Genomic DNA, 12,202 nt, shown 5'->3' on the forward strand with positions numbered 1-12,202 from the left:
GCCCAAGGTGAAAATGCCCAAGTTCAGCATGCCTGGCTTCAAAGGAGAAGGTCCAGAGGTAGATGTGAACCTGCCCAAGGCTGACCTTGATGTTTCAGGACCCAAGGTGGACATTGATGTTCCAGATGTGAATATTGAAGGTCCAGATGCAAAACTGAAGGGTCCTAAATTCAAGATGCCTGAGATTAACATCAAGGCTCCCAAGATCTCTATGCCTGATATTGATCTGGAGTTAAAAGGACCCAAAGTGAAAGGAGCCTTTGATGGGTCTGCTCCTAAGATTGAAGGTACTCTCAAAGGACCTGAAATAGATCTGAAAGGGCCAGGTCTGGATTTTGAAGGTCCTGATGCTAAACTTAGTGGTCCTAACTTGAAGATGCCATCGCTGGAGGTATCTGTTCCTAAAATAACTGGGCCTGATGCTAATGTGCACCTCAAGACACCAAAAGTTGGAATTTCTGGGCCTAAGTTAGGAGGTGGTGAAGTAGACCTCAAGGGGCCTAAAGTTGATTTAGAAACGCCAAGCTTAGATGTCCACATGGAGAGCCCAGATATTAATATTGAGGGGCCAGATGTTAAAGTTCCGAAGTTTAAGAAACCCAAGTTTGGATTTGGTGCAAAAAGCCCCAAAGCTGACATCAAGACACCTGCAGTTGATGTGACTGTCCCAGAAGCAGAGCTGAGTGTTGATTCTCCTGAAATAAACATTGGTGGCAAGGGCAAGAAAAGCAAATTTAAAATGCCTAAAATTCACATGAGTGGTCCTAAAGTTAAGGCCAAAAAACAGGGATTTGATTTGAATATTCCTGGAGGTGAAATTGATGCCAGTCTCAAAGCTCCTGATGTAGATGTCAGTGTTGCAGGACCTGATGCTGCACTCAAAGCTGAAGTAAAATCTCCCAAAGTCAAGAAAACTATGTTTGGAAAAATGTACTTTCCAGATGTAGAATTTGACATTAAGTCACCTAAATTTAAAGCAGAGGCACCCCTACCGAGCCCCAAGTTGGAGGGTGAAATCAAGGTACCAGATGTGGATATTTCTTCACCAGGGATTAATATGGAAGCTCCTGATATTCATGTGAAGGCTCCCAAGTTCAAGGTGCCAAGTGTGGAAGCCTCAGGGCCAAAGATAGAGGGCAACTTGAAAGGTCTCAAGGTACAGGCAAACTTGGACACACCTGACATCAATGTCGAAGGCCCCGAAGCTAAAATCAAGGCACCCTCTTTTAGTGTTTCTGCTCCTCAAGTCTCCATACCTGATGTGAATGTTAAGTTGAAAGGACCAAAGATAAAGGGTGATGTTCCCAGTGTGGGACTGGAAGGACCTGATGTAGATCTGCAAGGTCCAGAAGGAAAAATCAAGTTCCCTAAGTTTTCATTGCCCAAGATCAGTGCCCCTGGCATGAAAATGGAAGGTGGGAGCCCTGAGATTTGTGCTCAGATGCCCTCTCTTGAAGGAGGGTTGAGTACATCAGGTGTTAAGCTTGAAGGGCCTGATATTTCTCTAAAGGGCCCGGGAGTAGACTTGCCTTCAGTGGACCTCTCTATGCCAAAAGTGTCTGGGCCTGATCTTGACCTGAACTTGAAAGGACCAAGTTTGAAGGGAGACCTGGGTGCCTCTAGTCCCAGCATGAAGCTGCATGCTCCAGGTCTTGACCTCAAAGGTGTTGGTGGAAAAGTACAGATAGGAGCAGATGGTGTGAACGTGTCAGGGATTGATGCCACCACGGCACTCAGTGTGGGAGCACCAGATGTGACACTGAAGGGACCAAGTCTACAGGGAGATCTGGCTGTGTCTGGAGACATCAAGTGCCCTAAAGTATCTGCGGCTACTCCTGATGTTAGCTTGGAGGCCTCCGAAGTTGGTGTCAAACTTCCCCACATGAAGCTGCCTCAGTTCGGCATCTCTACTCCGGGGTCTGACTTGGACATTAACATCAAGGGGCCACAAGTTTGTGGAGAATTAAAGGGGTCAGGGATGGATGTGAATCTGAAAGGGCCTCAGATCTCAGCACCAAGCATGGACTTTAGCTTGGAAGGACCAAAAGTGAAGGGGGGCCTCGAGGCCGCTGGTGAATTGAAAGGCCCAGCGATTGGGGGAGGTCTTCCAGGCATAAGTATTCAAGGCCCAGAAGGAAACCTCCAAATGCCTGGAATTAAGGCTTCTGGTTGTGATGTGAAACTCTCATCAGGGCAGATTTCTGGTCCCGAAATTAAAGGAGATCTGAAAGGTTCAGGAATAGGTCTCCATGGGGCTGTTCCCGATATCAGTGTCAAGGGGCCTTCCTTTAATGTGGACCCCAAAGTCAAAGGAGGTGTAGATGTTTCAGGGGGTGTCAGTGTCCCAGATATCAACCTGGGTGAAAGGCATATGAGTGTTAAAGGCTCTGGAGTTGAGTGGAAGGGACCCCAAGTCTCCTCTTCTCTAAACTTGGATACATCTAAACTTGCTGGGAACCTTCATTTCTCAGGACCAAAGATAGAAGGAGATGTGAAAGGGGGCCAGATCGGACTCCAGGGTCCTGGGCTGAGCGTGTCTGGGCCACAAGGTCACTTGGAAAGTGGATCTGGAAAAGTAACATTCCCCAAGATGAAGATCCCTAAATTTACCTTCTCTGGCCGCGAGCTCATAGGTAGAGAAGTAGGGGTGGATGTCAACTTCCCTAAAGTGGAGGCCAATGTGCAGGCTGGTGCTGGAGAAGGCGAATGGGAAGAGTCTGAAGTAAAACTTAAAAAATCCAAAATCAAAATGCCCAAGTTTACCTTTTCTAAACCTAAAGGGAAAGGTAGTGTCACTGGCTCACCAGAAGCATCCATTTCTGGGTCCAAAGGGGACCTGAAGAGCTCCAAGGCCAGCTTGGGCTCTCTGGAGGGAGAAGTGGAAGCCGAGGCATCCTCACCCAAAGGCAAATTCTCCCTGTTTAAAAGTAAGAAGCCAAGACACCGCTCCAACTCCTTCAGCGATGAGAGGGAGTTCTCAGCACCTTCCACCCCAACTGGGACTTTGGAGTTTGCAGGTGGAGAAGTTAAAGGCAAACATGCAAAGCTGAAGTTTGGTACCTTTGGTGGCTTGGGATCAAAGAGCAAAGGTCATTATGAGGTTACTGGGAGTGATGACGAGGCAGGCAAGTTACAGGGGAGTGGAGTGTCCTTGGCCTCGAAGAAGTCCCGACTGTCTTCCTCCTCTAGTAACGACAGTGGGGCCAAGGTTGGCATCCAGCTTCCTGAGGTAGAGCTATCAGTTTCCACAAAGAAAGAGTAGTGGGCCTTCATGAATGTACATATATATATATATATTAAAACATCAGCCTTGGGTGTGTTTGTATATAAACTCCAAAGAGAAACACCCCAGTAGCCTCAGCAATAGTGGCAAGTGCCGACAAACCAAGTGCCTGGAGGCTCCCGGGACTCTGCAGCTAGGTAAAGAGTTCTAAGTTCACCTGACCCATGTGCAAAGTCAACAGTATTTGCCTTAAGATTTCAGTTTTTTTTGGTTCCTTTTTTCTTTTTTCTTTTGCATCGGACGCTGAGAGCTCGTGTTTACTAAGCAAGCTTTTGTGTTTTATCTTCCTTATTTTTACTGAACATCCTTAGTATCTGGGTAATGGAAACCCACTCTTTTTTTTTTTCATTGTAATGACTTTGGGGGCTTATTGTGAGTAAGGGAGGGTGGGGTAAAAGGTGGCAGAGGAGGCAAGGTCTTCATTGCTCTGAGGGTTGGGCCCTTGAAGCCCTGGCATGGCCCCGAGGAGGTGGCAGCCAGTGGGTGGTTGTTTCTCAACCTCTGTAGCATGACTTTTTAATCCCCAGGTGTGTTAATCGCAGCCTAGTTTGGTGCTCGAGGTGAGAGGGGATTTCAATCTGTTTGCAAATTGTCCAACCCAACAGGTCAATGGGAGGGGCTTACATTCTGGGTTTGGTAAGAAAAGTGTTCATTCATGACCGCTGTGTCCTGAGAAAAGTTCCAATTTCTTTTAACAAATGTCATCATGATTAAGGAAATATCTGGCATTTTAATGGCAAATTAATTGAGAATGTATGAAAGTCGATGCTGTTCAAGCCAAATAAAGCTCTTTATTAACCCTGATGTATCGTGCTCTTGCATTCTGTGTTGAAGGGATGAAGCCAAGGGAGGCTGCACACACAGCCCTCACAGTTCAGACTTGATCCACGCAATGCCATTGCTACTTTTGTTAGTGACCTCTGCACAGGTACCAGAAGGAAGTCTATGTTTCTTGATTATGATGGGAGATTGGCAGTATCATTGTTGAGCAATTGAGAGTGGACAGTGGTCATAATTCACCATAGTACATCTACCTTATCATGAGTAAGACTTTAAAATGGAGTGGGGGTAGGGCTGAGGAAGTAATTCAGTTCATAGAGTGCTTGGGTGGTATGCATGAGAGCCTGGGTTAAATTCCCAGACACTCCTAAGACCCAGTGTGGTGGTTCACAACTGCAATCCCAGCACAGCACATGGGAATGGAAGCAGAAGGAGTCTTTTTTTTTTTTTTATTTTTGAGACAGATATTTTGTATTTTGAGATACATTATAACCAAGTATTCAAGGCTGTCGTGGAACTCCCAGTGTAGTCTGAGCTGGCCTTGAATTTGAGACAATCTTTCTGAGTGTTGGGGTAACAAGTGTAAGTCATCACATCCAGTGCCCATGTGCACTATTGGGACGGTGACCGGTGGGGCATTGGGAAGATATCCTAGACCGGAGCGTCCATGCTGTCCAATTGTATATCAACTCATTCATGTTTAGCTTGAGGACGGAGAGTTGTAGCTAGTGTAGTCTGAAGTGTCCACTCATCCAGTAAATACTTTTTGAGCACCGTGGCTAGATGCTAAGGCCCAGTGATTTCAAAATTCTCTTCTGCTGACTTCTACAGACCAAATGATTGTAATGGATGCTGAAATCTGGAATGCTTTGAACCCTGAAAAGGGAGGTGGGGTTGAGGGGAATGACACATCTAATGGAGATGATGAGACTCCCAAGACCTTTAGGTAATAGCTTATTGGCTGGGACAGTTGGGAGGCCGGAGTAGAATGGGCATGCAGTAACTGGCCATTAAACCTCAAGGAACCTTTCAGGTATTCTTACATCAGGCTCAGGTTGGAGACAGTGACTATAGAACAGGTCTCCATCCTGCAGGAGGAGCAGCATGGAAGGAGGCAGTAGGGGCTGGAGGATAACCTGGATCCTCCTCCTTTCTCTGCTGGAGTTACAATTCTGTATGCTACCTCTCTGCTTTAGGTGGTGTTGGGGACTGAACCCAGTATGAAGCTCTGGTATGCTAGGCTGACACTACCCAATGTACTACATCTCCAGAAACAATGTTTGTTCTTTCTCTGTTGTAATTGCATACAGAGTTAAGTATACATTTAAAAAGGATAATCCGGACTCATGAAATGGATCAGGAGGTAAAAGTGATTGCTGCAGAGCCTGATGACCTGAGTTTAATCTCCAGGATCCAAATGATGGAAGGAGACAACTCACTCCTGCAGTTTGTTTTCTGACCTACAGATAGAGAGCCAGCCAGCCGGACAGACAGACAGACAGACAGATACATACACACATACAAATGCACACAGACACACACAGAAGGAAGATAATTTCCTTAGGGAAACAAAGTTTTCTTTCAATTTTACAAAGAGCCAAAAAAGACTAGAAGATACCGCAAAGTTCCCTGAAAAAAAAAAAAAAAAAGAGGACTGGCCTGGGAGTCACTGAGTTAATCTCCTGTGTTGAGTACATTAGGGTCCATTGTGAGCCTCTATTTACTTCCAGGTAATGTAGATGGAACATTTAAGAGTCTCTAAGGCCCATCCCAGACCCAACAGTTCTTGATTCCTTTGGAAGCAGGCTGAAGTGTGGATGGGCCATTCTGGGTGAAACGCAAGGTGTGATTGTAACACTGAGTAATTATTTTTCCTGTGTGGCATTGTCTGAAATGTTTTGAGACATGTCAGTGTTGAAGTGTAGCTGAGTCTCCAGCTTCCCAGACCAAAATGGGCAGCCTCCCCCGGGACTCACACATGGCTAATGACACATTCTACTTCAGAGTACCATCTGAGCTGTGGAGTTAGGAAATACAGGGAGTCCTGAGTAGAATGCAACTAAGCATTGCAACTAAAGGTGCTGGTCTCTTCCTCCACCTGTCCTTCTTTTATCATTTCTTTTTCCCTTACCTCCACCCCCATCCCATCTCCAGATCTCACGTTGTATCCCTGACTAGCCTGAAACTCATATAGACCAGGCTGACCTCAAACTCTCAAAGAACCACCTGCTTCTGCCTCCTGGGTACTGAGATTAAAGGTGTGCACACCACTTCTGTCTTCTCTCACTCTTTTTAAAGTATGCACACTTTAAATTAAAATCTTCAGAGAAATTGCAAGAATAATATGGTGATACACATCTACACTACACTCATGTTCTCCTCCCTCACCTCCTCCCCACCCTCTCCTCCTCCTCTTCCTCTTTGGAGGACAAGGTTTCTCTGTGTAGCCCTGGCTATCCTGGAACTATCTCTGTAGTCCAGGCTGGCTTCAAACTCAGATCTGCCTGCTTCCTGAGTGCTGGAATTAAAGGCGAGTACCACCTTCAGGGGTGTTCTCCAATTCTTAACACGTCTTTCCCTTACTTTAATCTCTCTCCATATAGCTATTATAGTAAGCACTATTTTTTTGTTGAATTGGTCAAGACTGACTACAGATGTCACAGCGCTTTAACTCCTAAGTGCTTCACTGTGTGTGAACACTTTCTTATGCAACTCTAATATAATGATTAAATTCAGTAAGTCTTACTTTGATCTATCATTTGTTTCATCCATCCGTAAGTTTCTTGATTACCCCTGTAGATGACCTTTTGTCCCAGCTAGGCTTCAGGCTAGGCTTCTGGGTTCCCCTGGGAATTTAGTTCTCTTCTCCATGATTCAATCTATTATTTTGTTCTATTTTTTTTCTTTTTCTTTTTTTGGTTTTTCTAGACAGAGTTTCTCTGTGTAGCCCTGGCTGTCCTGGAACTCACTCTGTAGGCCAGGCTGGCCTCGAACTCAGAAATCCTCCTGTCTCTGCCTCCCAAGTGCTGGGATTAAAAGCGTGCGCCACCACCGCCCAGCTATTTTGTTCTGTTTTTAATGCTGTCTCTGATACAGAGTCTTATACTTATTGCCTAGGTTGCCCTGAAACTCCCTATGTATGATTGGCCTCATACTAATGGTTATCCTCCTGCCTCAGCCTCTCAAATTCTGGGATTACAGGTGTGAGCCACTATTTCTTCTGAGTTACTATGTAACTCAGGTTGACCTGGAGGTCCTTCTATAGCTCAGGCTGGCCTCAAGCTCACAAAGCTTCTACCTTGGCCTTCCAAAGCTATGATTACAAGTGTAAACAACTGCCACTAGCAGCTGCGATATCTTTTTAAAAAATTTAATGTGTGCATGAGTGTGTGAGTATGAGTGCATGAGTGAGGGTGCGTGTGCGTGTGGGAGACATGGCTCAAGTGTGGAAGTCAGAGGACACACCTTGGAACATGGGATCTTTGGTCTTGGGGATTGAACTCATGTCTTCAGGCTTGGCAGCAAGTACTTTTACCTGCTGCTCTCTTGCTGGCCTGGTGTTGATCTTTTTGAAGGGTGTGGAGCCTGTTGTTTTGTAGCAATATCTCTTCGTGTGGTGTGTCTGATGATGTTCCTTATGATCTCATCAGGTGATGCCTTTGGGGGTAGGACACTCACAGAAGTAATGTTAGGTGCCTCTTAACTCACCCTTCTGAAGGCATGTACGTGTACCAGCGCCAATTAAGTAGGAGCTTGCCAGACTTCTTCCTTGTAACCTTGCCATGTTTTCCCTTCGGAATTAACAAGTAAATCTAAGTTTTCGAGCGAGAAGTCCAAGTTTGGGCAAGTTTATTTCGCAAGTGTGCTCTGGGGGCTGGTGGCATGCTTGGCCTTGGCATGATCTCTGGTTGGGGATTTTGAAAGTGGGGCTCTGGCCCTGGGCTTTGCAGCACACAGCAGCTTTCTGTCTTTCCTCACGAGGACAAAGAATTCTGTGCATGAATGCTTGCCTCAGAGCTGGGAATACCAAGAGCTGTTTACCAGCCTCTGGATTGCCCTGTGGTGTCAGACAGCTTCAGGGGCCTCCTGAGGCTGAATGCTCCCTGCAGAGTAGCAGCCTTGTGCCACAGCAAATGTGTGTGTGTGTGTGGGGGGGGGAACGTTCTGCCGAGGAGGGTGGTTTCATTTCCCCATAAATACCTCTGGTTTTTTCCACAACAAGTTTGAGGTCTGGCCAGCACAGAAAGACTTCCCAGTAGGACGGTTGGGGTTGGAAAGGGTTACAGATGAAGAACCCTTCTTTTGTTTTTCCTTTTGGACAGACAGGTCCTTTTAGCGTACAAGTGCTTTATCTCAGGACATCTCACACAGTGTTCTCAGCCTCAGCCAGGAAAGCAGGCACTACCCACTCCATCTCACAGTTCAGAGAGGTGAGGCTCAACTCTCAGAGCCTAGAAGGGGGTGATCCTACTTAGGGAAGTCAAAGTTTTCAGATTTTAGAAACAAAATTGGTTTTCTCCCCTGTGATAGTTCCCTGAAAGAAGGGGGAGTTTGGTGGGGCATTAAAAAAATCTCTTGAAATCTGTAGGATCTTAGATTTTTTCTCATCTCTGAAAGTATTAAGGGAATAATAATAAAAACTAGAGCCAAGCATGGTGACACATGCTTTTAATCTCAGTACTGGGGAGGCAGAAACAGGTGGATTCTCTGTGAGTGCTAGGTCATCCTGGTCTATAGAGTTGAGTGCCAAGGCTATATGGTGAGAACCTGTCTCAGCAAACAAACAAACAAACACACAGCTAATAACTGGGGGGTGGAGTGATGGCTCAGTAGTTAAGAGCACTTATTGCTCTTGTAGAGGTCTAGTACCCACATGGCCACTTACAACCAGCTGTAATTCCAGTTCCTAGGAATCAGACACCCTCTTCTGACCTCCAGGGCCTCATGTATGCATATGGTGCACACATACTCATGAAGTTTCACACACATACACATAAATTAAAAAACTAGATCTTGGGACTCAGAGGTTAAGGGCACTTGCTATTCTTCTGGAAGATCTCAGTTCAGTTCCCAGCACCCACAAGTTGGCTCACAATGATCCAAAACTCCAGTTCCAGAGGATCTGCTATACATTCTGGCCTCTTAGGGCATCAGACACACATGTGCTAAGCATACATATAATAGAGCAACATAATCATACACATTAAAGAAATTAAAAAATCAAATGCTGGATGGTGATGGTGCACGCCTTTAATCCCAGCACTCAGGAGGCAGAGGCAGGTGAATCTTTGAGTTAGAGGCCATCATGGTCTATAGAAAGAGATGGTATGGAACTCCTCTTATAGCATTATGAGAATAATGTAAATTAACAACCATATCTTCTTCCTAATAAACTCCAACTTCTGCTTCAGGAGAAATATAGTGTGCTCAGTGTATAGTAAAAACTGTATGAGTTATTCCTATGAACTGCTCGATAACTCTCTGTTAGGCATTCTATATGGTACACACAACTCCACAAGGTGGGCCCTAATTTGCATTTAATAGACAAGTTCAGACAGGGTTAGCACTGTGTGCAGGGGCACATAGTCAAACAGGGGCAACGTTCTCACTGGTGTCTGTGCTGAGAAACCTCATGTCTTTATCAGCAATTTGTTCTTTCTGCTACCGGGATGGCTGGGTTAGTAAACCGTGTTTTAAGGTTAGGAGAGGAGCTGAGGGAGGTTTTCCGATCAGGGAGGTAGCAGGAGAGAAAGCTGGTAGTGAAGTGCGGGACAGCAGGGTGGGACTAGGATAGGGAGGGTGGACACTGAGGTCCCAGAGGAACACAGGTTTCAGGACTAGCTTTGGAAGGCAAAGAATGGTTGATGTATGTGCCCAATCCCCCCCCCCCCCCAAGGGGAGGCAGTGGGCTCAAAAGCAGTGAGACATTGGCCCAGGCTTGCCTTCCTGGGCAGCTGTCAGTCTCTTTCATGGACTTCCTACCTCATACGATTCCCCGTCTTTTGCCCTATGTCTTTGCCCTTTTGCCTTTTGTCTTTGTTCTTCCATGATACTAATAAATGAGAGAAACCACAACTGAAGTTCATGTATCATAGTCCCACCCACTGGTCCAGCTGCCCCTCTGGTCAATCTGGGACCCTAGGAGGTTGAGCCTCGAGTCTAGGGGAGGGCCTAGGAATGTGAGGGGGCTTCCACACAGGGAATGGGAGTAGGAGAGAGTTGCTTCCAAGCGTGGTGTTTCCCCATGTATCTTAGCACCTGCCATGCCTGCTCGACTCCGATTTGAGAATCAGCCAGCAGCCTGCAGTATGACCAGGGATTTCCATGCATCCCTAAGTGGGATGGGGCAGTTCCACCTACCATGGGTTCCAAGTTCGAGGGTAAGAACTCAGGACACCTAGAGCTTTCCAATCACAGATTAGAGCCTAGAAGGAAACAAGTCAAAATCCAAGAAGAAGCCTGGGCAAAAGTGGATTAGTCAGAGCCGGGATGATTTGGATGAGCCTGAGAAATGTAAAGGGTGTAGAGGAGGAAGACCAGAAAAAGGAAGAAGAAGGGTTAGGGTGTGACTCAACTAGTATGTGCAAAACATTGGCTTTATTCATTACCACGAGGACAGCCCCAAAGGGTGGCTTCACAGGGTTTGAGTCCTGCCTTTCTGGGTGTCCCAAATAAATGTACTCTAAGAAAATCAGAGCACTGTAACACCGACGCAAATTTTTTGCTTTGACCCCAAACTGAGTGACCTGACACACACACACACCTGCCCTCTACCCCAGTTTACCAATCTTGGCTATTAGTGTCCAGGGAACAAGGGAACCCAGTCTCTGGGAGTAACTGTAGCCACTTTTAGCCAACTGGCTAATCCTGGAACTAATCCAAGTTCTGTCACAGTTCGTAGGCAGATTTTTATCTATTTAGACCCGGCTACTGTGAAGTAATGAGCCAGGCTGATGGCCAAACAAGACTGGGCATAGGACACTGGGCAATCACAGAAAAAAACCAGCAGAGACCAGCTGGAAGCTGCTGTATGTGGTTCACACTTTATGTGTTGCCTCTGGGACTCACCCCTTACCTGGTGGGACCTTTATTTCTAAAATGCAGCATCAGCTCCATCTCTCTCCTTTATCTAGACTTTGCCTAAAAGATGACTTTGTATATGACAGCCTCTTAGGTTTACACTTTTGAATGTCGGTATTTAAAAGAGGGCTGGGAGATGGCTTGATACTTAGGTTCTTGCTACTCATGCATGGGCATAGTCTTGTACACATATACACACATGTGCACATGCATAAACATGCACACAGATACAAATACACTCAAGTAATAATAAAAATTGGACTTGTGTGTGGGCTGGGAATGTAGCATGCATAAAGACCTGGACATGCCATATCATAAGCCTGGTGTGGTGGCACACAGCTGAAACCCCAGAATTCAGGAGGTGGACGCAGGAGAGTGTGGAGTTCAAGATCATCCTCCCATTGATACCTTTATTCCAGGTCAGCCTGGGCTACATAAGAAGTCACCCTCCTGGTGACTATTTAAGGTCTATCCATCCATTCATCTCCTGGAGTCTGAGCTTATTACTCAGTCCCTCATTACTGAGCTGTAGTCACACAGGACTGCACTACAGGCACTTGATACCCTGCCGAGGAAAGAGCTTCAGCTTAAAGCTTGCTACTCCTGTCCACCCAACGTGCAAGGCTTTGATTTTTTTTTCCAGCCATGCAGTGTAGCCTGCTCTGTGTGCTTTTTTCCTGTGTGTGCGGTCTCTTCCAGGAGACATAGCTGCCAGGCAGCTGGAGCTCTGTCCCCTTGCTCAGGCAGCCTGCCGTGGGGAGGACTGGAATGTGAAAAGCCAAGGGAGAAAAATGACAGTGCATTTTCTATTTGTAAGCCTGCGAGTTTGGCTCACCACTTGAATTTCAAGTGGGCCCTTCAGGCAGATAGGGATGTCAGGTGAGAGAGCAGAGGCAGCTGATTTGAATTGTCTAAATTCCTAGAAAATAAATTCTAGGAATTTCAGCTGTAGGAGGAAGGTGGGTCAGGTAGGGCAAATTCACTGCTGAGGGTGGGGCCCTGGTAAGGGGGTGGGGGCCTGGTAGGTGGTGGGAGCCTGGTAGGGTGGGGCCCTGGTAA

The 12,202-nt window shown here is 46.3% G+C and overlaps 1 protein-coding gene across 17 annotated transcripts in view; it reads left to right on the plus strand.

The window, feature by feature from the left end:
* Nucleotides 1–12,202, plus strand: part of Ahnak (AHNAK nucleoprotein) — an 87,204-nt gene that overhangs the window by 25,838 nt on the left and 49,164 nt on the right. For 14 of the 17 annotated variants that reach the window (XM_031389628.1, XM_031389627.1, XM_031389619.1 and 11 more), the window contains one exon: nucleotides 8–4,087. The exons of the other annotated variants lie outside the window; for them this stretch is intronic. In XM_031389628.1, coding sequence (XP_031245488.1) covers nucleotides 8–3,262 — 3,255 coding nt within the window. In that variant the 3' untranslated portion in view covers nucleotides 3,263–4,087. Of the gene's footprint in view, nucleotides 1–7; nucleotides 4,088–12,202 lie in introns of those variants that run through there. 17 annotated transcript variants of the gene reach the window in all.

The sequence above is a fragment of the Mastomys coucha genome, unplaced genomic scaffold, assembly GCF_008632895.1.
Source record: "Mastomys coucha isolate ucsf_1 unplaced genomic scaffold, UCSF_Mcou_1 pScaffold21, whole genome shotgun sequence".
Taxonomy (NCBI): Eukaryota; Metazoa; Chordata; class Mammalia; order Rodentia; family Muridae; genus Mastomys; species Mastomys coucha.